General features: G+C 46.6%; 1 protein-coding gene across 1 annotated transcript; it reads left to right on the top strand.

Annotated features, from left to right (window-relative positions):
• rap1gapb (RAP1 GTPase activating protein b) lies at positions 1-24,381 on the top strand. Its single transcript, XM_068742021.1, has 24 exons — positions 1-56; positions 1,635-1,698; positions 4,759-4,788; positions 6,619-6,654; positions 8,656-8,703; positions 11,163-11,201; positions 11,327-11,512; positions 12,625-12,728; positions 14,268-14,346; positions 14,429-14,482; positions 14,554-14,637; positions 14,724-14,824; positions 15,256-15,385; positions 16,933-17,088; positions 17,566-17,637; positions 17,734-17,820; positions 17,978-18,124; positions 19,029-19,160; positions 21,345-21,454; positions 22,209-22,325; positions 22,677-22,806; positions 22,964-23,060; positions 23,424-23,530; positions 24,373-24,381. The coding sequence occupies exons 1-24, from the start codon at positions 1-3 to the stop codon at positions 24,379-24,381; spliced, it is 2,175 nt and encodes a 724-aa protein (XP_068598122.1).
• Positions 24,382-25,300: the final 919 nt, after the last annotated feature.

The raw sequence follows: 25,300 nt of genomic DNA, 5'->3' as shown, positions 1-25,300 counted from the left end.
ATGAGCATCACTGTCACGACGCAGACGGAGAGAACCCGAAAGCACGACCGCAGAAGGTGATCCAGCAACAGTTCCAACCAGCAGACAAATCTGGATAGGGGCAGGCAAATAGACGCGCTCCAGGAGACGGGCAAGAATCCACAAACCGGGCGGTCAAGCCAATCAGGCCGACCAATCCGAACAAGTGCAGGCAAACAGACTAAATCCAAAAGCGAGTAGGGTCAAAATCAGAAATAGGAGTGCTGGAGAGTAGGAACAAGTCGCTAACAAAGATAAGTGAGGTCTGAGCGGGAGTGTGAGAGGAGGAGGAAAAAAGTCACATCAAAGTATGCAGTCGTGCTAAAGATGAGGGGTCTGCCGTTAAACGGCGCGTGAGCGCAGCCGGCCGGCTGCACGCCGCCGTCCTTTACTCGGCCTCTGCCCCGCCTCCAGTCGAGATGGAATGGAAGATGACGCTTTCTCCAGGTGTCGTGCCTGAACTGCTGCTCAGGATGGCCGGATAAGCGTCGTTTCGGATGCACCTCTTGGCCGTCAGTCAACCCGCTGCCATGCAATGACCCCCCGGTCCTCACCGGGTCCAAAGCTCATTAGCATTTAATTCAGCGTGAAAGGAAAGCCTTCGTGCATGCTGCAGTCATGTCGCCTTGGCCATGCATATTAGTCGCATTATAAATAGAAATGATGCCTTTGAATTTCATAATGGTTTACATAATCAATCCACATCGTACAGTGTAATCTCGTCACGCGTCAGAATGGTGCTATTTGGCGCACCGAGCTCACATTTTCATTGAGATATATGACTGAAATCTGAGATGTGCAAGAGGTAATACTAGTCGTTCCTGTGGGACGGCTGTGACTGAGCTCGCCCAGGAAACCTCATCCTCGTCAAAGCATCATTTATGCAGCTTTTCTCATCACATTCTGGTTGTGTCCAGGCTGCATTATAAAGGAAGACACACACACTCACACAAAAGGAATGGCCGCTCTGAGAAGCTGAAAGTCACAAATAGATTTCCTAACATTTGGTCCCGTAGGGCCTCTGTTTATAGATCCGCCCCAGCCGTAATAGACGAGGCCTTTTCAGAGAGTGAGAGCTGCAGTATCTGCTAATGGACTGCCATGCCGGAGAGAGACCAAGGCCGCTGTGTAAATGACCTGGAGCCTTGCACCAATGTAATGTGCAGCAAGATGGTAGCAAGCACGGGTCTGCTCCGTTCTCACCGGGAATCCGATCGCTGTGTTTCCTTCGCTCCTCGGTGCCCAGTCGGGTTAGGTTTACGGTTAGGCAGACGGGCTCGCCAGTTCTAGCGGCTGATTGTTGGGAAGCTGTGACCCGAGCCCCGGCCAGATGGGTAAGTTCTGTCCAATCGCACAGGGAAAAGAAGACGGGAACAGAGAACGGCATGTGAGGGCAGCGGGTTGACAGACGCAAGCTGAGGCTTTCCTTTCTTTTCTCATCGGAATCGTCACGTTTACCCACTCCTTTATTCTCCTCCCTGCTCCTCTGCAAAGTTCTCTTCGTCTCTCCCGTCTCACACACTTGTCTCTGATGACGATCATCTCACCGAGTTATATAATATTTCCTTTTGTTCTCAAGGTTTACTTTGTCTCCCTCCATCCTCTCTGACTTGCAGGAAGCAAGATGGAAGGATTCCTCGTTTCTCTGGTGAAGTAGAGCCCTCACTCGTGCACTCCAAGGTAAGCCCAGACGTCGACACCCACCCGCTGCTTTCAGGCTTCAATTCAGTGTTGCACGGGAATCGGAGCCAAACATCTGATTTTCAAAAAAAAACATTGGACTTGTTCAGCCAATCAAGCTTTTTTTTTTTTTTACAGTGCACATGATAACTGTAAAACCACAGGTGTCACTGGAGTATTCAATTTCCAAAACAGATGAGTGCCCTTTGTCAAGAGGTTCGGGGACAAACATAGGTCTGCTGCAGTTGTTCATGTCCATTACAGCGGATACCATAGCAGGCGCATTGGGTTTATTTTTGTCATGCATGTGGTGGAAATATCATCAGCAATGAATTAATAAGCATTTATAAATGGAGCTGCATTTACCGGGCTTAAAGGAAAACACTTTGAAATGCTTCTATTGTACATTGCGCCGCCAAGGAGGTTATGTTTTTGCTGGCATTGGTCTGTCTGTCTGCCCGTTAGCAAGATAACTGAAAAGGTTCTGGACAGATCTCGAAGAAATGTTTAAATGTTGGGAATCTAACCGTGAACAGTTGATCACATTTTGGTGATGATCCAGAAGAGATCTTGGATTCTGGGTCACTTTGACATTTTTTCTGTAACATTTACGGATTCCAAAAATCTGTTAAAAAATCAGTTTAAAACTCTGATTCGCTTTTACTTTTCATGGTTGGTGTATAAAGATACCAAGAACAATATAGAACCTTTTGATAATGATCCAGATCACCATGTGGACGGTGTAAATCTAATTAGGAGGGGAATGAGCTGCTCGGCGGAGGTCTGCTCTCTCTGAGTGCTTTTCTGGTTGAAGTATTTTATTGCAATCGAATGATTTTCTAAATGTTGCACGCAGGAAATATAACATTTCTGTTAAGTGTCTAATTTAATTGCGTGTCTGGTGGTGGGAGTGTCATCTTGGCAGCTCCGATGTAGGGATGCATTTTGCACAAACTAGTGCTCTTCATTTGCAATCTCCTGGATGGAGTGGATGGATGGGTGGACGTTTTCCTGCTTTCTGGGTCGTGCTGCAGCATTCTTTTGATCTTCGGATTCAGTTTGTCCTGTTGAACTAATGGAATAGAACATCTGCCCATGAATGCAGCTACAGAGAGGCTAACCTTTGTCTCAAGTCTGTTCAGTGGGGAACTAAAGAGTGGTGCGACGTGCAACAGTGATGTCATCAGAACTGATCGTTGCTGTCGTCATAAGTCTGTTTCAGAGATACACACACACACACACAGCCATGCTACGTCATTGACTGATTAGGTTTGTTGTTTCAAGATCTTGGCAATAATTATGGTTTGTGGTGACGGTGGGTCATCCTATCTATGATCGAGAGGTTGGCGGTTTGATTCCCGGCTCCGGCACTGTCGTTGTGTCCTTATGCAAGACACTTCACCCACATGGCCTGTGTGAATGGAGTGAGCGAGTGAATGTCGGTGGTGGTCAGGAGGACTGATGGCGCAAATTGGCAGCCTTGCTCCTGTCAGTCTGCCCCAGGGCAGTTGTATCTGCCCCAGGGCAGCGTGGCTACGATGGTAGCTTCACCAAGTATGGAGTGAATGAATAATGCACAATGTAAGAGCGCTTTGATTTTCTGTATAGAAAGAAAAGCACCATATAAAACCAATGCATTATTATTATTAGTGTAAAAAAAAATTGACTACCGGTAAATATTAAATGTGAACTTTCTAGCTGTGATGCTTTGATCCTTTATAATAATTTTGGTCACTCTGTCCGTGCTATGCTAGTAGTCTTATATAGTGCCATGTTATCTCAGTGGAATGTCTTTTCAACCATTAGCATGAATTAGCATGCACAACCTCTCAGCCTCAGCGGCGATGGAGGGATACGCATGGATCCAGCAGCTTAATGTTGAAGGTTCAAGCTTTTTTACCGTCCTACTTCCTCGATGGGCCGCTGAGTGGTATTAAAGCGCTACAGATAGAAATGCCCCAGCAGGTGCTAATAAAAATGCAGCAGCGCTTCAGCCTTAAAGGGAGCGTTGCCTCTTTGTCTCGTGGGATTGTTCGCTGTGTTGGTTAGCGTGAAGGTTTTGCTCCAGCATACAGAAATCTCAGCAGCTCTTCTGTAGACCATAACATCATTCAGACTGTCCGTCTGAGGGTGTGTGTGTGTGTGTGGAGGGGCTCTGTGTGAACACGCATGTCCTTGAGGTCACAGAGCCCACAGCAAGGTCATGCCACTCTATGGAGCCAGACCCGGTGGATGTTCTGCAGCTGAAAGGATGGGCTTCTGCCTCCGTTGATTAGTCCCTTTGAAAATGAGGTTTTCCGTCCCACCGGCCATGCAGGGAGTGGCTGTTTGCTTTGGATGTGAATCAATGGTGATTCTTCAGCTTTGAGGAGTGAATGAATTGCTGAGATGAGAAGAAATCCAGGCTTCATTGACGCAAATGTGTCTCACGTACACTTATTCACATTTGACACATACTCAGCAATTGATCCGTGACAGCCGATCGATAAATAATACATTTCTGGACACTCAGATGCTTTTACATTATTCATTCACTCCCGACTTGGTGGTGGTGAAGCTACTAATGTAGCCACAACTGCCCCGGGGGCAGACGGACAGAAGCGAGGCGGCCGATTGGCGCCTCCTGAATCTGAATAGCAATTATTATTATTATCATCTCCTCCAGATTTTGCCTGTCATCATCAGCAAACGGCATTTGGCCGTCCTTCTCTCAAACCTTAGTTTGACATTCAGCAAAGGTCAGACGAGACCCGAGTCGTCCCGGATCGGGTGCGATATAACTTCTTCTTTTTTACCCATATTTTGTGAGCCTTAATCAACTTCTAATTCTCTGCCTTGCGTGTTCTTCCCATCAATTTCTCCTCAAGGGAAATCAATGCAGGCAATCAGCTGTCTGTGCTTACCCTCCACTGTGTAACCAGAATCTCGTCACGTACGTGGAGACGATCTGTCTTTTGAAAAGCTTTCAGCAGCTTTTATTTTATTTTTTTTAGAAGTAGCTCAAAGTTCCTCTTCATCTGATGGGTACGGTGCTACAGAAAAGTCCTCTCATGTTAGCAGCATCCCGTTTCTCAGCCATCTTTGGCCGGTGTGCCCGGATGATGCTGCACCCAGGTGGGCTGCGTTCTCCGTGAGACTGTGGCATCCACACCTGCTGCTTGCCTGCGATAGCACTCAGAGCCTTCACGGCATTGCTTCCTTCTGCCAAGAGCATGTTGCTGGGAATGGTACATATTAACTCATTGAGTGCCAGCCATTTTCAGCTCAGCTATATGCTGAGTGACCCAGTTTTTGCTCATTTTGGCCGATTTTCCAAGCCCGACAGAATATTCTTGACTATGACTATGCACACACCGAACCTACTACCGGTAAATAAAAGATGATAGTCTCTTCTTTCATCAGAATGTTTTTTGTTCCTACCATTTTACGAGTTATTGGCCAGTGAAGAGAGGCAGAGTTCAATGTCAGGGCTGGCAGTGAATGTTTGGGTTGCAAAAAACCGTCTTTAGACGTTAATGGCATTGAATGAGTTGATGTGGAGCCGTCAGAGTGCACTACTATATTTCATCTATGATGGCTGCTGTATGTCAGAAGAATTTGCCTTTCCTGCAAAGGAAATAAAACCTATGAACAAGTACCGTCAAACAATTTATCAGCATGTGTTGTAAAAAAGAGGAAAAAGATCGTTAATTAGTAAGCATGTTTGCTTGAGAGAAGAAGATATTTAAGATATTGAGAGAGCTGTGCATCCTTTAGTGAGTCCATGCGTGAGAGTGTGTGTTTTAAAAAAGAGGACATAGTGCAGAGTAATAAAGGAGGAGGGGAGTGATTGTTCCTCTCTTCCTCCTACCTCCTCCTGAACAGCTGTGAGTCTATTGGAGGGTTGTGAGGGCATGAAAACAGGAAGGAAGGCGAATGATTGTCTCACATTGCCACACATGCTTTCACCTCACACGCGCTCTGAGGGACAGCTATCCTGCTTCCTCGCCTGAGTGACGGCAGCGTGAGGCGCGTTTGTCGAGTCTCACCTCCCTGCCGGGGCTGGCGGTGACATCGACACCCTCCTTCTTGCTTGTACTTGTGGAAGGATGACGGACTTCAGGGTAGCTGAGAATGCCTTGCTGGACGGACTACCCAGGAGTTCGTCCAGCAAGCCTCTCCTGAAGAGGCGGTGCCACAGTGATGTGAGTATACTTCACTGTCTGGGGGGGGGGGTCTTTGTTTTATATTTATTGTTGTTCGTTTCATTGCTCAGGGACATATTTGAGTTGGATGCTGCAGAACTAGAGTGCTTGATGTAGACAGAAGCATGCCCCCCCCCCCCCCCCCTCCCTCCTGGTCTAGGATCTGTTTTAGCTTCATATGGTCTTAAAATGTTATGTTGCTGTTTGGATAGTGATGCATATAATTTTTTTTCTGTTTTATTCAATATTGCGTGTGTACACGCAAAAAGAAAACTACAAACGTTGCACTACCATGCCTGGAATGATAGACCAGCAACAGCTATGTTCCACCACAGGTAGCGTGAGAATCAGAATCAGGCCGTGCACATCCATGAAATGTTCTCTGCATCCGCCTCCAGCTCATGCAGCCCACATGAGCTGTTGAGGCACGCCGCGGCGCTCTGAGACTCGCTTCTCTCGAAAGAGTTTCTTGTTTACAGCATGTTTTGTCTGCAGAATTGAACGGGGGCCTCGGTTAGCCCGGCGTCAGGCGGAGTGCGGGATGCGTTCAGGATCACTGCGAAGTCACCTGGATTGGAGATGCCAAAAAAAATATGCCAACGGGGAGACATTGAATCTTGAGTCTGCGCAGCCGGCTTTAAAATGAGCGTCGATGAAGGATGAATGGAGACGCCGTGGGGAGCAAATAAGCACAATGACAACCTCTTTTTGGATGTCTGTCGACTCTCTTTCCCAGACCTCGGACCTGTTCGCCATGATCGAGCGGATGCAGGTACTGCACATGGTTGGAAGCCTTTCCACACCCGCCGCTGAAATGTGCACGCCCTCCCTCTCAGGCTGTGATCAGATAACATGCTGAGACTTTTGACATGACTCCGACATGGAACTACCATTTTCTTCTATTTCAAAGCTCCATTTTAACTTGCTTTTCCTGTTCTTTCTGTTTCCCAAACCTCAAACGTACTGTCGCAACATTTTCAGATGTCTGTTCACGCACCCACCTCCTTGCCTTAAATGTGTTATTTTTTTGTACTTGCAGCAGCCGCAGGCAGTCTTTAATGCTTCTCAATGGGCTGAGCAGAACCTTCTGCACAGCTGCGTCGCCGTTTCTGCATCAGCAGACATGTGAAAGGCTGTTATATTAAATGCTGACTGGTCGTAATGCAGTTTGTTTGTGGCTTCTGGGCACGTTCGATGTGTTACGCAGAAGTGAGAACAATGGATTCTGACTAAGGCTGGGGAGAGCAGGCAGCAGCGGGGCGACTTGGTGAAGCAGTTAATAATGCTAAAATGTGTGAAATCAAAAGTCATTATGCAAATAATTAGCCCTTTGAGATATAGCTATTAGGAGCCTGTTTAAAGGAGAGACCATTTATTTATAATAAACTAAAGTTGGCTATTAGAGAGGCAGTATTCTTACATTATAAAACCACAACTCTATAGTTTTATGCTTTATATAAATATCATTTTCTGCTGCAGCTGTTGCAACAGGGTCGCTGTGGCTCATCAGGCCATCCACCTATCAGAAGCCTGAAGGTTTGATCCACCAGCCCCGATGTGATCAAACTTCCTTGAGTGAGATTCTGAACCTTGCTCGGCTAAGCGCTGCCCACCCCGTCCTCGGGCATGGCTCAAATACACAGACAAATAAAGCTTCTTCTTCAGCTTGCTCGATGCCATGGACTTTACCAGCGATTTATTCCAACCTTAGATAAAGGACAAAGGTCTGCTCTCACCTCAGCCGCAGCAAGACACAAGCGGCAGAGCGTTTTCTAAAAAGGCCAGGCAGCTCACGTCTAAGATCTCGCGTTTCATTCCGTTCATTTAAATCCTTTATAGATCCTGTGAAGCTTCGAACAGCCAATCATTGTAGAGCGTTCTTTTATAAAGTGTGAAAGTTTTCAGAGTGGCTTTAGCTTTTGGTATTACTGTGCCAAGTCGAATTCACGTTGTCCTCCAATACAGGGGGGGGGGGGGGGGGGGTCGGCAATTGGGCCCGAGGGAGACTTGAATAAACGCGCCGCTCTGAAGTCTCACAGGAGCCAATGAGGAATCACGTAGTTATAAGGCGAGCTGTCGAAGCGCAGAGGCGCATATTTGTAATCGATTTTCACTGTAAAGGATTTAGTTTTTTGAGGTGTGCTGTGGATGGGTAGAGGGACCGCTATCTTTAATTACCATAAACATATTTTTTAGCATACTTGGGGAAGTGGTGGGAAAGGGAAAGGAAGCAGAGGTCGTAGACTTCCTTCAAAGGAAAATTTAACGAAAGCCGTTTCAATTTCTACTTCATTCATCTCCCTTAATCCTCAAAAAAAAAAAATCCCATTTGGTACATTTCAAAAGACGCTGCGGGGTCGGAGCAGCTGATCGTGAACGCTTTGTTGCTCCTCGCTCTGCATGCATCGTGGAAGCAGTCTCTGGTCAGTATAGTCAGCGTGATCAGGAAAGACGGCGGCGATAGAAAGTCCTGTTGTGGCCCTTTCGGGGCCTTCAGTGGAGCTGTAGCTGGTGATATCTCCACTTCAGCAGCACCGTCCCTGTTCTGTCTTTCTGCGGCTAAGATCTCTTCCTCCTCTGCATCTTCTTTCTGCAGCCTAGCTGGTGATTGAGCTTGTGTTATGTAAACGTGAGCTTTCTCATGCCACGGCCGGCGCGGCGTGAGAAATGAAATGAATGCGACATTCAGAAATGTCCTGCATGTGTGTCTGTCCTGTCCAACGGAGATAATTCAGTCCGTCATTCGTCTTCCTCTCCCTCTCTCGATCTGCAGGGTTTCAGAATGGATGAACAGAGATGCCCACTTCCTCCCCCCCTCAAAGTGAGTTGCGATTCCTTACATCTCGTCGTACACCAGGGCCTGGTAAAGAACCCATGATGGTAGAGTTGGAAGCCTTTCCTTATCTTGCTGTCAGACAGGCTTTCGGAAGCTCGGGATGGGGACTCAGCTGTGCTAATGGCTAGAAGGGAAATTCAGTCCGGAGACTTGGAGATGCTCTTAGCACAGGGGTGGGCAAACTTTTTGACGTGCGGGCCACATTGGGTTTGAAATTTTGACCGAGGGGCCGGGCCAGGAGCATTTGGATGAGTGTTTGGCCCAGATATACTAAAGCGCTGCGTGTAGTGTGCAAACCTCATAGCACAGTAAACACACACAGATAAATGTACAACCAGATTTACTAACAGTGTGTACGAAGAACTGCGTCTTTCAAATGTGCAAAATAGCCTTTATCCAGGTAGTACGTTTGTCTCAATGAATATGCAAGATGCAGCATTTACACATATTTTGGCACAACGGTGTGAGGAGAAATGTAAATAGATTAAAATAGCAATGACACTGATCTGTCAAACCTGGTGATTGCATCTGTTTTTAATAAATTTCACTTGAAGGCGTAAAGTTAAATAAACCAACATTTATTGAAAAAAGATGATCACTTTCAACATTCAAAACATATCAAAACACGAAATACTAAATCTCAATCATTCCTGCTGCACTCATTGTTGTTCCACTGCTGTGCATAAATGCGCACTTCATTAAAAGACGCACGTTCAAACTTTCCAGATGCATTTTCTTTCATAACAGAACATACAAACTCACCAATTTCAGTGGAAACAGGAGAGGAATTTTCAGCATGTGAGCTACTTATAAAATGACCAAGTCACAAAGATCTACCCACTAACAAAATGCTAAACATAGGAAGTATTTTCAAATATATCGAGGATTCTTTATGTACAATGTATGCTGATGTACCCTGCGTAACCGCATGAGCCAATATTGCACAACACAATTGAATTAACTAACCATCATGGCATAAGCCTTAGCAGGAGGTGTTGGGTCAAGTCAGAAGTGGCAAATAATAGATGGTAATCATCCGAAAGAAGAAAAAGCATTTCTTGGAGGGGTTTCCCTCTATTATGTGGGATTACACAGGCGTTTGAAGACTCTTGGTAATCAAGCGACTAATAAAAGGAAAATGTAATCAACTGTCAGGGCACCGGCAGGAAGGAGCACGACAGGAGAAGAGGAACCCAGAAACCGTTCTTTATTAATCAGACCGGGTAGTCAGTCCAAACCAGCGGACAGATCCGAAGGGGAGCTCCAAAAAAACAGGCAGCGTTCAGAAACCAGGCCAACCAGATCAACCAGGCAGGCAAATCCGCCAAACAGGCAGGGTCAGGAAGAGCACCGGAAAGTAGGCTCAAACAATCTGGCAAGGGCGTGGCGTCTGAGCTGAGTATATGTAATGTCCGGGCTGATGACAGATTAGCTGCAGGTGAGCCTGGGAGCACAGGTGACCGGAATGAGCTGATTGCTGACCGAGGATCTGGAAGATAAGAGAAGTTAATGCGGGGGAGCACAGGCCCGCTTCAAGCTGTGACAATCAACAATGTCAAATATGTCAAAAGGTCAAAAGTAGACATTTACTCCGATCAGAGTTCGGATTAAAATTATGATCAGATGCACTGTGTCCATGGACCCTAATAATATTGATCCGACTAGGACTCATGCATCACCTTTTCTGCTTGAAACGTTAGCGTTATTTTGCGCTGTTACTTTGCGTTAACTCTTCACATGGCGCTGCACTGCGTTCTCCAGACCGCCATCTCTTTCGCTCCCTCCGCTTCAGATAGCTGTCCGGGAATAACCGAAGCGCACCATCCGAAACACGGTCATTATTGGACTTTATCAAGCAGCAAATTAGAGATCCATCCAAATTAAAGATATATCTTGTTGTATAATAGTTTAAATAAAATAAAATAAATGATATCATTCTTGAGATTTTGACATTTTAATTTACCTGAAGAAATAAGTTAAAAGAATTCCGTTCATCAGCCGTGTTCTCCATCAAATACAAATAAATCTATAGAGTGATGACTCTTTAATTATTTGTTTTCTCCTGTGGAAAAAATAGTTCATGGAAGTGTCAGGGAGTGAATGAGAAATGAAACGTTTGATGTCCAGTGATTGTGGGGGGGTCAACTATTTCCCTTTTCATGTCTAAGAAAAGTGTATTTGAATTCCCAGGGATTTTGTTTCTGAGTTTCGAGTCTCTCGTGACGGATTGAAGCCTTGGATGACGGCTACCCGTTTACCGTCATCGGTTGTGTGTTCCTTCACCAAATAAGAATATGAGGGGTCTCGGCCGTCCCAGCAGGAAGAGCGACGAGGGTCCCACTCTAGTTTATATTCTGTCCCATGATTATTTCACTCAACCTGAACTGAACGTGCCGCTAGAAGCTGTCTGTCAGTTGGACTCATATCCGTCTCTCTCCCTGCAGACAGAAGAGGATTACATCCCTTATCCCAGCGTTCATGAGGTACGGACCGTTACTCTCCCCACAAATAACTCCCACTGCTCACTGTGTTTATCCGGAACAGTGAAAGCAACGCGCCGCTTAATGTCAAACCTGTGTTCTCTTTCATTATCCGCCTTCCTCGTCAGGTTCTGGGCCGTACCAGCCCTTTCCCGCTCATCTTGCTGCCCCAATTTGGAGGCTACTGGATTGAGGGCACCAATCACAAGCCCAAAGACCCACCAGAAGCCAATCAGGCCCCCTGTCTCACCCCCAACATCAAACTGGAGACAAATAGCATGGCCAAGATCTACAGGAAGCATTTCATGGGCAAGGTGAGGGTATTAAAGTATTCTGATTCTGATGTGGCGGTCTCTTTTCATTAGATGACGTTAATGTGTCATGAAGAACCTTAACCAAAAAAATCCAAATCCGAATGTCAATTTTACCATTTAACATATGTTGCAATATAAAAGGTGAAACAAATGCATATTTGTAAACACAATGTGTTTAACAAAAATCCAAGCGGTTCATTTAGCTCAGGCTTTTGTACGTTGCTGTGCAGTAAAATCTCGACGTGCTGAATGGCCTAGCGCTGCGAGCGCGCTTTGCCCGTTCAGTTCAGGTACTCGTCTGCGTCTCCCGTGCTGCGCTTCCATTATTGACTTCGGCTGTATCTGTGAGTAATCCCGATTCGTGTTGGGTCCAAAGAAAGTGAGTGGTGGGGATGGCAGTGAGAAGAAAAGATGCTTGATGACGATGGAGATGAAGCATGAAATTATTGATCAGCGTGATCGTGGTGTCCGTGTAAGTGATCTGGTACATCGACGATAAGTACAATCCTCAAAGAGAAGGAGGCTATCAAGAACACAAAGCCTTCCAAAGACAGAACTATTATGTCTATGTTTATGTGTAAGGTACAATTACTGCATAAAGCGTCTACGAACCATCCTACTATCCCCCTACCCCCCCCCCCCCCCCCCCACACACACACACACACACACATGGCACAACGCTGGTATTACTGTACTTTAGTTTCATGCTGTTTCCTCAAGACCAACTATCATCATTCATTCATTTTCCCAGCAGAGCAAGAGGCAGGGTACACCCTGGACAAGTCGCCAGTTCCACGCAGGGCCGCACATTCATTCGCACACACGCTCACACTTACCTTGCATATTTTTGGTGGTGGGGGTGGGGGGAGAAAAGCCACACAGACAAAGGAGGAACATGCGAACTCCACAGAAAGGGCCCCAAGTTGGATTTGGACGTCTTGCTGTAAGACGACAGCACTACCGCTGCGCCACCACGCTGCCCAGTGAACTACCTTCAGCACAACGCGCTCCGTTCCCTCCACCCCTCTCCACCTCTAGCTCATTATAGCATTTTAACGAAGGCGTCATCCGCTCCAGGTGACATTAAAACATTTTTGATCTTCTGCCTGCAGGAACATTTTAATTATTACACCATGGATGCTGCCCTTGGCCACTTGGTCTTTTCCATGAAGTATGATGTCATTGGGGATCAAGAGCATCTGCGCTTGATGCTCCGGTACAGTCGTCTTTATCTTTCACCTGCTTTAACCGTCTTATTTGTGCTGTTTAATCCCAGTTGTCTCCCTTGCATGAACCCTTGCGGTTGTTTACCCCGCCTGCTGCTGCTGCTCTCTCTCTTTCTGCGTTACTCACATTGAACCTGCAACAAACTCAACGTAAATGTCCATGTACTGCAGTGATTTGGGCATTTTTACGCTCAAAATGCAAAACAACTCTGTATAGAATATTCAGAATTACGTATAATATAGGGAGGTTGCCTTGGTGACGAGTATTAAAATGTGCTTTTCTTGCTTTCAATAGCAGTAGTCCCTGCTGCAAGAGGACACACAATGCATTGCGTTATTGATTTCACCTTCCGTTACGTGAGTTCTACAGAGCCAGTGTTTGAGCCTCTGTCGTTGAAAGACTTTCATTTCATGTGGACGAGCTTCTCTGATGCAAAAACGAATACAAAAGTTTCCAAGATAAAAATAAAAGATCACCTTTCTACACGCGTTTGACAATAAATACCTCGAGCTTGTCTTGTGTTTAAACAATTAGCATGATCAAGAAAATAGAAAAATACGTTGCTCCATATTTTGATTTTGGAAACATATTCTGCCTTCATGTCTTTAGAACCACAAACTCTCGCCATTAGCATTCTGGGAGCGGACTTACCCATGTGTTACAGAAGAATTGGCAAATTTCCCAATCTAAATTTTGAATTGCACCAGTGAGCCCTAAACAATCGGCACACTATTCGCCTCTGTTGTGTGAGTGCATGCCTCCCACCCACTCTCCCACACACTTGTACCACAGAGAGGCAAAACTCGATGGGCCGCGTAACCTGTGAATTAATTTCGGCACCCATGAGACTTCACACCACATTTAATTGCTGCGTCCCCACCCCACCCCCGTTGTTAATGGAGTCTTAGAGTGCTGCGAGACAATTCAGCCCACACCACTTCTCGCACGGGGCTTTATTTTCACTGGAGAGGCACCACCCACAGTCGTTCCACAGTTAATGCTGTAAAAATATGGGTCAAACGATTAAAGGTTCTCCCCTCTGGCTGCCAGTGGGTCAGTTCGTTGTCCAGCTGAGGAAGATGATAAAAAATATGAAAGATGAAGATGGAAGATGAAAATATTGTATTTTAGTGAATCCATAAATTACATTTTTTTGTGCATGCGTGCAAAGAAATTGCTGCATGTCTGAGGCAAAATGGTAGCATGCCCCCCATGTAAGCTGCATCGTTTCCTTCTTTTTCTATAAGAGTATGCCCACTTCTATTTTTCAAGAGAAAAATATATAAAATCACGAGGCTTAATTGTGCAAAAGAAAAAAGAAAAAACCACACAGAACACAACCGCTGGTACATAAAGAGCAGATAGCATAAAGTAGCTCTGGGCTACTTCCTGTTCATTAACCTGAACTATCGCCTCCGGGCCCGCCTTCCACATGGTGGGCGAAGGACGGATGTGTTTGTGAACATGAGCTTTTCCACACAAACGCAACTGACGCCGTGTTTTGCCTTTCGATCTTCACGTCTTTCAGCACGAGGTTAAAAACCTGCCATGATGTGATTCCAATTTCCTGCCTCACCGAGTTCCCAAACGTGGTTCAGATGGCCAAGGTAATTCCCGGGATGCCGATTAAGACGCTCTTTCCATGTGTTCACTGGAAGAGAATCTGAATGCACTTTTTCCCCTCCGTAGCTGGTTTGTGAAGACGTGAACGTGGATCGATTTTATCCTGTGCTCTACCCAAAGGTAAGCCTTTGATCCTCCGGCACCACGCCTCCAAGCTTTTGACAGGAAGTGTCTCGTTCTCCCTTCCTCAGGCATCGAGGCTCATCGTCACCTTTGATGAGCACGTGATCAGCAACAACTTTAAGTTTGGCGTTATCTATCAGAAGTTTGGCCAGGTAAGTCTTCGGACGGCGTTTTTTTCTTTTTTTTTGAAGCCGTGTGTCGCTCCCTCCTGAAAATGCCCTTTGCTTCCTCTGCGTAGACGTCGGAGGAGGAGCTGTTCGGGAACGTGGAAGAAAGCCCAGCCTTCGTCCAGTTCCTGGAGTTTCTGGGCCACAAGATTGAGCTTCATGACTTTAAAGGGTCCAGACACTTTTTCCAATTAAATGTCTTTCCATTTCCCCCCCCATCAGCAGGTTTAAACATTTATGTTTTAATCTCAGGGTAACTCTCCGCCACGCGTCTCTCAGAGGCTGGCCATCAGTCTCTGTGATCAGAGTCGGCTTTAAATGAATCCCTGAGAAGGTGATTTCGAGTGTCCTGGTATTTGGCTTGTTGCTGACATTGTGATTGAGTGGGCAGAAGAAATGCCCTTGGCATCGCCTCGGTGATGGACGAGGCTGGATTGACTGGGGGCAGCTCTAAATACCGCTTTCTCTCTCGCTCTTCTATCTTTCTCTCACCTGTTCCGGTTAAACTCTTTGTTTTGTCTTTGCTTGCTTTCATTGCTCTCGTTTGTTTTTCATCACTTTGTGCTAAAATCTCCTCTTTCCCCTTCTCCCTTTCTGCTCCAGGTTTCGAGGCGGGCTGGATGTCACTCATGGGCAGACGGGGATGGAGTCTGTCTACACAAGTTTCCATAATAAAGAGATCATGTTCCACGTGTCCACCAAGCTGCCTTACACAGAAGGAGACTTGCAGCAGGTCTGGTTGCTATTGATCCCCTGCTTTTCAGTAAGACAAACAAACCAGCACCTCAAAATTCACATTTATTTTTCAGGGTTAAATACCCAAAGGCACAAGAGGAGGTCAAACAAAGCCTTGAGTTTTCCTTCTGTTTCTGATTGGAACGATAGGATTTGGTTTTAGCTTTGTCTCTTCAATGTCCTGACTCACTTTGATGACCAAGATAAATATTTTTGGCTCAGCCAGCCTTGCAGTGTTGCCTGGCACTGAAGGGCCGCCGTTATTGAGGATGATTCTTTACTCCCATAAGACGCATTAGTCCTCAGCTGCTCTACGACAGTGTCTTGACCTGTGTCACAACAGGAAGCCCGCACTGTTCACATAGGCGATGCATGGCATGAGGGCAAACAGGATATGAGTAACATGGAATGATTCACGAGGAGGCAGTGCAGGCACAACTGTAATAACACGGGATTGTTTCTGGAAGGAGAAAATGCCAGATTCATGTGGCCAGCTTTGAATGGATGTTGCAGTTTTAGGTGTTTCAATCCAGACCCTCACTCAGATCATTTTTAAGTGTTGCACCAGGTGTTGCTGATGTTGTTTAAATCCGGCGGGTCTTCTGCACAGATGTGAGCTTTCAGAAAGCTTCTGGGTCCGCACAGTTTCGGGTTATCTTTGTGTTTTCTAGCTGTGGCTGTGTCATTTTGATTTTGTATTTTTGTAACTGTAGCCTGCCGACCTTGGTTCCTTTTTCATAGCTGTGAATTTTTTTGTTTTATTGCTGGCGACCAATCCGTCCGTTTTTTCGCTGAGTGTTTTTTTTGTTTGTTATTTCCTTATTAAATGAACCAGAACGGAATTTCTCTGGCACTTTGGGCTGGAGTTATCTTGGAAATACATTTTAAGAAAAAATCACCTTGTCTTACCTTGTGTAGCCATAGCAACAAAACAATTCTGCAGGCACTAAACATCTATCCTACCTCTGGAGGCTGAGGCCTCCCAAAAGATCTGATTCAGAAACAAATCTTCCGATTGAAGCATGGGCAGCATGGATTCAAGCAGAGAAGATATCCCTGGTGCTTGATAACACAAGTGTGTTAAAGAAATTGAATACTTGAACGCACACTCTGTCCTTCAGGTGGGGACATGTCCTTTTGGCACATGGGGAAAATTGTAAATTATTTGGATCACTGACAATAAGCCGAACAATCGTAAAGTGCATTTGTTTGACCTGGCAGTCTCTCCGCTGGTGTTCACCGTCTCAATTATTCCAACCCAGATCATACTATTGGACGATGCAAAGGACAGGGTGAAGTGGAGAACATTGATTTGCTGTGGCGACCCCTCACGGGACAAGCAGAAAGTCAAGCAACATCATAGCTTCTTTGAAAAAAAGACGCAGATTAGTGTAGTCATATTGTGTTTGGTTCATGCATCAGTTTTGCAATGCATTTAAATTATGTGAAAAACATTCCCCAGTAAGTTGATTTTGTGACTGCGTTTGTCGGTCTGGTTATGCTAGATGCTTTTTAAGTATCTATTTATTTATCTCTGCCATTCAGCTTCAAAGGAAGAGACACATCGGCAACGACATCGTCGCCATTGTGTTCCAGGAGGAGAACACGCCCTTTGTTCCGGACATGATCCAGTCCAACTTCCTGCATGCATACGTGGTGGTGCAGGTGGACGACGCGTGCACGGACAGCGTCACCTACAAGGTTGGTTTCACGGGCAGCTGACATCAGAGAGGCGCATAGCGGCATTTAAATCCCACTCAAGGTTCCCCTCTCATTTCTATGCGAGGTTTCATTGAGCTTTGCCATGCCTATCATCCATCAGTTCAATTCAACTTTATTTATATAGCACCAGATCACAACAGAAAGTCATCTCAAGACACTTTTACAGGTGTAGCAGGGAAAGACAGAACCCAACTTGACCCACAAGAGCAAGCACTTTGGCGACGGAGGCAAGGAAACACTTCCCTTTAACGGGTAGAAACCTTGGACAGAACCTAAGACTCATAGTGGTCGGCCATCTGTCTGGACAGGCTGGAGGGAGAGCAAAAACATAGCGTAACATATAGGCTGCTCAACAAGATACTGAATAAAGAGCTGCTATATGACACTATAAATGCTACCGCTAGCGACAGGGACATCAGAGTATCATAGGCTGTGCTTGCCTGCTCTTTCCTTCAGGTGTCTGTGACAGCACGGGATGACGTGCCCTTCTTTGGACCTGCTCTGCCTGACCCTGCCATCTTCACAAAGGTGAGCAGTCACTAAATCCACAAAGGCTATTCCCCTTTACAAGCAGACCTCATATACGTTATATATATATATATATACTTTGCTTGCCTTCCTCAGGGCGCGGAGCTCCGCGAGTTCCTCTTCACCAAGCTCATCAATGCTGAGTATGCCTGCTGCAAGGCTGAGAAGTTTGCCAAGCTTGAGGTGAGAAAATTCTGCCTCGAATGAGGACCAGGATGCAAACGAGCCCACGTCTGTCATGCCAATGCGCCGCTGTCATTCCAGTCTCATCAACCTAATTTACCCTCATTTTGCACGCAATGGAATTTTGGTTTGCAAAGTGACGCGTTGTCGTCGCCAGGAGCGCACGCGTTCGGCCCTTCTGGAGACCCTGCATGAGGAGCTGCACATCAATAGCCAGTCCATGATGGGCTTGGTTGGAGAGGACGATAAGTCGGAGAACGGCGGTGCCGGGGGAGGAGGAGGAGGTTTCTTTGAGTCCTTTAAGGTAGAGCCTCGTGCCTGGTTTGGGCTTCGCCTCTACATGCATGTCAGACAACGCTCATAATTAAAGACACGACTAGAGAAGGCTGCTTTTTCTTTTTTTTTGCTGTTTTGGCTGGGATTCTGGGTATTCACAGATGAGGAAGCCCTACCTGTCCCTCAGAGGAGCGGCCCTGCGGCATTTGATTTCCTGTCTTGGCTGAACTGAAGCGTTTTCACCCAGTGCTGCAGCATTGATTGCACCGTTTGGATTACGAGCGCTCCATCATTGACCGTTAGGGTGGCGGCGTGCGTCCGTTTCACTGAGGCGCAGCAGCAGGGGCTGTGACTGAGAGCGCCTGATGAAGGATCTAATGGCCCCCCATTATGGAGCTGACGTCGGCAGCATTCCTTTGCTTGTATTTCTCTTCTTCCTGCGACACGTTCTCTTGCATCTTTTCTGCGCTTCCATAGTCAAGCAGAAATGTCCATCTCTTCTTTATGCCTTAATGCCCTGCGTCTATATAAATTTGCCCCGCCCACTCTCATCGAGTCGTCGCCACCACAAAGTACGTCCGTAAACATTCTCGCTTCCTCGAGGTTTGTCCATTCCGCCGTCTTCATCTCGGTCCACTTTCCTCTCACTGTGTGTGTCTCACCGTCCCTCCCACCGTCCCAGCCTCGCCGGCGCTGCCTCCGAGTGTTTCAAGATAATCCACTGTGCAAACACACACATGAATTCCTGAGCACACACACATTGATCATTCATTTGATTAATTCCGCCTGTGCTTGAACTATTGAGCCATACGCCGCCACGAGAAAGAAATCTATGAGCACGTCATTTGGAGTTGAGGCGTCACGGGATTTGAACATGTTTGCATACGCTGGTCAGCGTGTCCACTGACGCATGTCCTCGTTTCTCTCTGTAGCGGGTCATCCGCAGCAGAAGCCAATCAATGGACGCCGTGGGCCTCAGTAGCAAGAAGTCACACACAGTCTCCACTAGTCACAGTGGCAGCTTTACCCACAATCCCGCAGAGAGCCCCAAAGCCCCGGGGATTGTAAGTAGCCCATTTAGGTCCTACCTGAAATGTGCATTTTTTTTAGGATACATTTGCACCAGAGTGGGCAACTATGCATAAAGACTATTCTGAACACCATTTGGTTTTTTTAAGCAGCACTTGAGCAAGCTGCTCGTGTTTGGCACGTTGCAGCACTTTTCATTAGCGTGTTAACGTCGGGGCAGGTCCTTCATGCCTCGCATTGTTCATCCACTCTGCTCCACGTCCGGCTGCTGTTCCTGTTGGGGGCGTTTACGCCGTTAGACATCGCCAGCGTTTCGTTCTGACCTGTCACAAATGACAATGGCAGATTGACATGCAGAACGATGCTGAGGTTTTCTTCCCAATGCAAGATGACGCTGGTAGTTTGAAGTGATCTCGGTGTCGGGGGTGCGTGACGTGACTACCCAGACTCCCTCCCTCCGTTTCTGCGCTTTAGTCGCCTCTCTGCGTAGCCTTGTGCATGGGCTGGCTGCAGCTTATGCATGGCCCAAGCTAGGATGCTCTGCCGGCACGCAGCACGTTGCTCTGTCACTTTCAAAGATGGGGTTTAAAAATATTTGAACTCCTTTTGAGCTTCAGAGCTGTTTGGGAATTGGGGGCCGGTGGTGTCTTGAATCAGAACTAAACTTACGTCCCCATTTCTGAAAGGACTAACTTTTCTAAAAGCCGCCAATTTTTGTCAGCCCCATCTGCTGTGCTTCTCCTTCTGAATGCATCATTAAACACACCTGCACCCCCACCCTCGCCCCCCCGACACGCCTGCCGCCTCAGCAGCGTTCCAACTCCTGCTGTGCCTCCTCTGTTGGACCCCAGCCTGCTTCTGCTCCATCCAGTCACGCCTCAAGCTCCTTTTCCTGCGCCTTGCTGTTTAAATCCTTCTGCTGTCCGCATGAGAACTTATGATGCGTTTTTCTCCCCCCCCCCCCCCCCCCCCAATCTATTGTCTTCTCTCTCTCTATGTGTTTGTGTATGTTCCCCCCTTGCCCTGTCTTGTGTGGCCCAGTCATTGCTTGTTCCAGGGAAGAGTCCCAGTAAATATGGACGCCGAGGCAGTGCCATAGGGATAGGAACAATAGAAGAGGTCCATGTCTATTTTATCCCTTACTTATTTTGTTTCTGGTTTGACTTTGCTTTGGTTTGTTTGCAATGTGCAGGTGAAATAACCTGATAGGTTATACATTGGAATGATGTTTGCTTCATTATGTCATCTATTCATGCATTAGCTATTATTTAAAGGGAAGTATAGATAATTGTGTTTTCATCACGTCACAGCTCATTTTATTTCAATGTTTCCCCCTGATTATGTTCTAATACAGAAATGCTTATTCAGGAATTGTGCTGCATCTTTAATTTAATTAAATTCCCAGAATTTTTGAACATTGAATAAGTAAACTCAGAACTAAAATGAAGCTTGGAATTTATAAAGATGATCAAGTTTCATCAGCGTTGAAAGTCAAAATCAGAGAATCAGGATTCTTTAACAGAAAGTTATCTCAAGGCACTTTACAGGATTAGCAGGGAGAGACAGAACCCAACTTCTGCCACAGAGGCAAGGGAAACACTTCCCTTTAACAGGCAGAAACCTTGAACAGAAGCCAACAGTAATCATAGATAGTGGATGTGCATTGACCGGTTGGGTTTGGTTGGGTTAAAGAGAGGTCGAGGGGGAGAGAGAGAGGTAGAGGGAGGTAGAGGGAGGTAGAGAGAGAGAGGTAGAGGGTCGTATAGAGAGGGGGCGAGGGAGAGAACAGACAGAACTTAATGCATTTATAATCTCTCCAGTAGTTCACAATGTGTGGATTTAGCTGCTGAGCAAACCACTGACTAAAGAGCTGCTCCACATGTAAGACTAAAGCTCTAAAAGCTAATGCCAGCGATGAAGGTAGCCGTTCACAGGTCCAGGTTCTGAAACGCCACGGACAGATGGACATCCAGACCGAGATACAAAGAGGGACAAACAGAAGGAGAGAGGGCAAAGAACTACGGGGAGGAGAGAGGAATCAGTGACACATATTTGTAAAATGTGACTAACCAGATGGAGAGGGAGGAGCTCAGTGTCGTGGGAGGTTCCGTTAAGTGTTTGCTTCCTGTCCACCCAGGTCACCTGCTGTGTCCTCCACTGTTCGTCATTAATGCTGTCCTGAATGTGTGTCTGACTCTGCTCTCCCTGCCCACCGCCAGTCACTGATCATTCCTGGGAAAAGCCCAACCAGGAAAAGGTCTGGCCCTTTCAGCGCCCGCCGGAGCAGCGCCATTGGCATCGAGAACATCCAGGAGGTCCAAGAGAGGAGGTGAGAAGAGAGAGCGGCGATGCTCAGCAGGGAGTGGGCAGTGAGGAGAGGCTAGCGTTGCTAACGGGAGAGAGTGTTGGAAGACATTTAGCATTAGATACACTGCCTGTAACACGAGGCCGTTAAGATGCTCTATTATATTTGTTTTTAATGAGAGTTTTTAACTCACCGAGTGCCAGACATTTTCAGCTCAGGCATGTGCTGAGTGCCCCAGTTTTCACGCATTTTTCCCGATTTTCCAAGCCCCACAGAATATTCTTTACTATGACTATGCACACACACCGAACATATCAAATGTGTTTCTGGCTCATTTTGCACCCATTTGGGCTGTTTTTGGCGCCACACAGATGGAAGGAAAGGAACAAAACAAGTGGGCGTGTCATTCAAATGAGGCGGCTCGAAGCAACTTCTCGGTACTTTAGACCATTTCTTTCGTAGAATCTTGTGTTTCTGGCTCATTTTGCTCCCGTTTGGGCGACATCCAGAAAAACAATAGGATTAAAGAAGCGTTTGTTTGTTGTTGTCGTCATTCTTCTCTGTAATTGGCTCAGCTGTTTCACTGGTTCATGTTCTACTGAATACGGATGCACTTGAGGTCAGATGCCACAATCTGACACCTCAGACTTGTTGCACCCATATTATAAACATAAAACCATGTTATCACTTCATTAAGGTGGGGGGGGGGGGGGTAAAGTTTTCATGTACTACCCTATCAAAAGAGGTCAACTTGTGAATTTCCATCCCTGTCCTGAAGCCGGGAGGTTTCTCCAAACACCCAGAGGACACCAGACGGCAGCCACTTCTCACAGGAAAACAAATCAGACAACTCGTCCAATCACAGCTCTCCAGAAATCCCCGCCACTAAGAACAGGTGAATATTGTTTTGCCTTATGCTGGGAACCGATGCATGACAGAATGCAACACCCTCCTCTCCGTCTGCAGGAGTGTACTTTAGCCCAAGTTCACAAAAAAGCAATCTTTTAAATACGCAGTAATGAAGCCAAAATGTCCTCTGGACTTGAAAGCGTCTCGATAAGGCTGTGATTTCATTGTGAGTTCAGCGCCTGCCGCAGATGCTGACTCACTGCTGCCGAGGTGAAATAAAGATGAGCTGATTTAGACAGATGAGGAGAAGCCTCAGCTGGTGCCATGCCCCGACCCTTTCTGTGTGTGGAGAGCGCTGGCGTTTGCGTTTAGCGCTCAGAGTGACCCAGGTGTCCAGTATGTCGCTATGTTGCAGGGCGCCCTCCATCCCCGAGGCGCAAGACCTTTCCCGCTCCTCCTCCAATGCCAGCAGCTTTGCCAGTGTGGTGGAAGAGCAGGAGGCAGAGGAGGAGTATGATACTGGGCAGGTGGGTGGAGGCAGGTGGAGTTAACGTCCATTAATTTCGGTCTCTTTGTCCGAAATTGAAAACAGGTGGCCTAGAGACAAAAGTATCAATTAAAAAAAAATTGTTTAGGGAAAAAAACAAAAGTTAAGAGTCCTAACTTGCTTTACTACTTTGACAGGAAAGCCTTTCTTGCGTAACGCCACTCAAGAAAGACGCCTTCCTGTTCGGCCTGGTGACGGAAGACAGTGCATGCAGCAGCCTGGGAAGTCTTCAAGGTGCGTTTAGGAGTAAAAGCCGCATATTCCAGAATCCGTCTGGGAGGAATAGGACATGCACATGTCATCTGGACGGTTTCTAGATTGGACCAAAAATCAAATGAAAACACATCCTGAGTAGTTCATATCGCAGCATCCTTGAATGCGTCGCTGTCGGGAGCAGCAGGCCGGCCTGCGTAGGCTCAGCTAGCCAGCGCTCTGATTCCCACTCAACTCCTGTTAGGCTGTACATCTGATGGCTGATTATTCACTGTGAACCCTTTAACCCTTTGCATACTCATTCTTTCAACACCTGGCTGCGGCATATTCCTTCGTTTATTAACCGTGGCTGATACACATCTTCTCTCGCCTCCCTCCGAGCAGCTTTTCATCTCCAGCATCACGCTGACGGAGTGAAAAAGTCCGAGCCGTGCGGGACAGACGGACAGCCCAAGACGGAGCGCCTTTCGAAAGAGCACAAGTCGTCATCGGTGAGACAAACGGGCTTGGATGGGTTTACTACATGTTGCTCTGATCAACTGTCAAACTCCTTTAACAGATTCAAAGAACCAATAGACTGTATACTGCAGCAACCAGCACAAATTGACTCTACAGGAATAGATGGCAAGCGAATATAACGGTTGCAAATGATGCAACGGCGACCATCGGCGTGATTCCTGGTTGTCGCACCTCGTTTTTCCTCCTCAACCATTCTTTATCTTTCAATTAAAGGCAGGAGTGCTGAAAGAATACTTTGAAAAAGTAAAAAGAGCTAAAGATATCTAGCATGCAAGGAAGAACTCAAGTTGCTGCAAATCCAGTTAACAAAAGATAATCCCAAATGAGGGAATGATCCAGAAAAGAAATTAAAAATATTATACAAAAGGTGAATAAAAAGACAAACTGTGTAGAGAGGAAGGAGGATGGAGAGAATCAGACAAAGGGGGGGGGGGGGGTGCAAGAGATGCAAGAAAACGACAACGCAAAAAAAAAAAAATAGGGGAAAACTACAACAGACAGATTTACGTAATAAAGCAGGACCATGACAGGTACTTATTCTGACAAGTACCTGATGGTGAGGTAAAGTGTAGCACAAAGTACATAATACTGATTTAAGATGATTAAGGTTCTTTTACTGACGGAACTCAAATATATCAATGTATATGTATAATGCAGAACTACTACATCCTGTCTAGAGGAGAAGACCAAGTCCGCTAAAAACCCATCGGTTTAGCCACAAGGCTAGCAAGTCTGAAAACGTAAACATCAATAACAAAGATGAGTCGTTTGTGTCTGATATTAATTTTCGGCTCATCTCTCCGTCTGTTTCCAGAACCGCTAGTTTCACTCCAGCGGTCATCCCGACATCCTTTTGCAGGTCAGACATGGCGATTTGTTATTTCTTACATTCTTACAACTCCTTCACCGTTTTCTCTACACCAACCCCAGCATTCCGACGGGATGCTGCTATTCCCAAAATCAGACTGAGGGGGGGCCACGTGACGTGCCGAACCGCGATGCTGGAGAGAAGCGGACATAGCAGCCAGATTAAAAGACTGCCTGGCACAGCGGGGGGGGGCACCCAGCTCCATGAACTCACCCCTCCATCGTCGTGAATGCTGACTGCAAGCGGCATGAACCCCCCCGTGCAGCCTCGCCGCTGAGCTGAAGGCGGAGACGGGCTCTCGCTTCAGGCCCAGCGAGGTCTGGAATTGTCTGTTTCCTGCTTTAAAGATTCTAACGGTTTAATCGTGTAACTCCGATCAAACAGCTGAGGAGAGCCCAACATCCCGCTGTGATATTTATTGTACGTGGACTAATCTATGGTGTACCGGGTGTGTGTGTGTGTGTTGCTGTCTTTCAGGAAACATTTGGTGTTTTGTTAGCTGGTCTGTTCTTCTGCTGTACTGCACTGGATATTTGTTGTACTCTGTGTACTCTGGCTTCTGCCCTGTTTTTTGCATGGAGGATGCCTGTGATGATGCTCCTCCATCCATGATGGGTGAATTCTTCATTCATTCATCCTTCGGAACCGCTGTGGCCCGTTACCCGGGTCAGGGGTCGTGCTGGAGCCGATCCCAGCAGTCAACGAGCCAGAGGCGGCGTACACGCCTGGACAAGCCGCCAGTTCATCGCCACACACAGAGAGACAATCATTCTCAACACACTCACCTATGGGAAATTTACTGTCACCAATTCATCTAATTTGCATGTTAGAAAAACTGCTGTTTCTAAATTACAATATTTTTACATAAAGTCTG

Source organism: Brachionichthys hirsutus, chromosome 8, assembly GCF_040956055.1.
Source record: "Brachionichthys hirsutus isolate HB-005 chromosome 8, CSIRO-AGI_Bhir_v1, whole genome shotgun sequence".
Taxonomy (NCBI): domain Eukaryota; kingdom Metazoa; phylum Chordata; class Actinopteri; order Lophiiformes; family Brachionichthyidae; genus Brachionichthys; species Brachionichthys hirsutus.
Note: the sequence above shows the minus strand (reverse complement) of the source record. Positions and strands in the feature narration are given on the sequence as shown.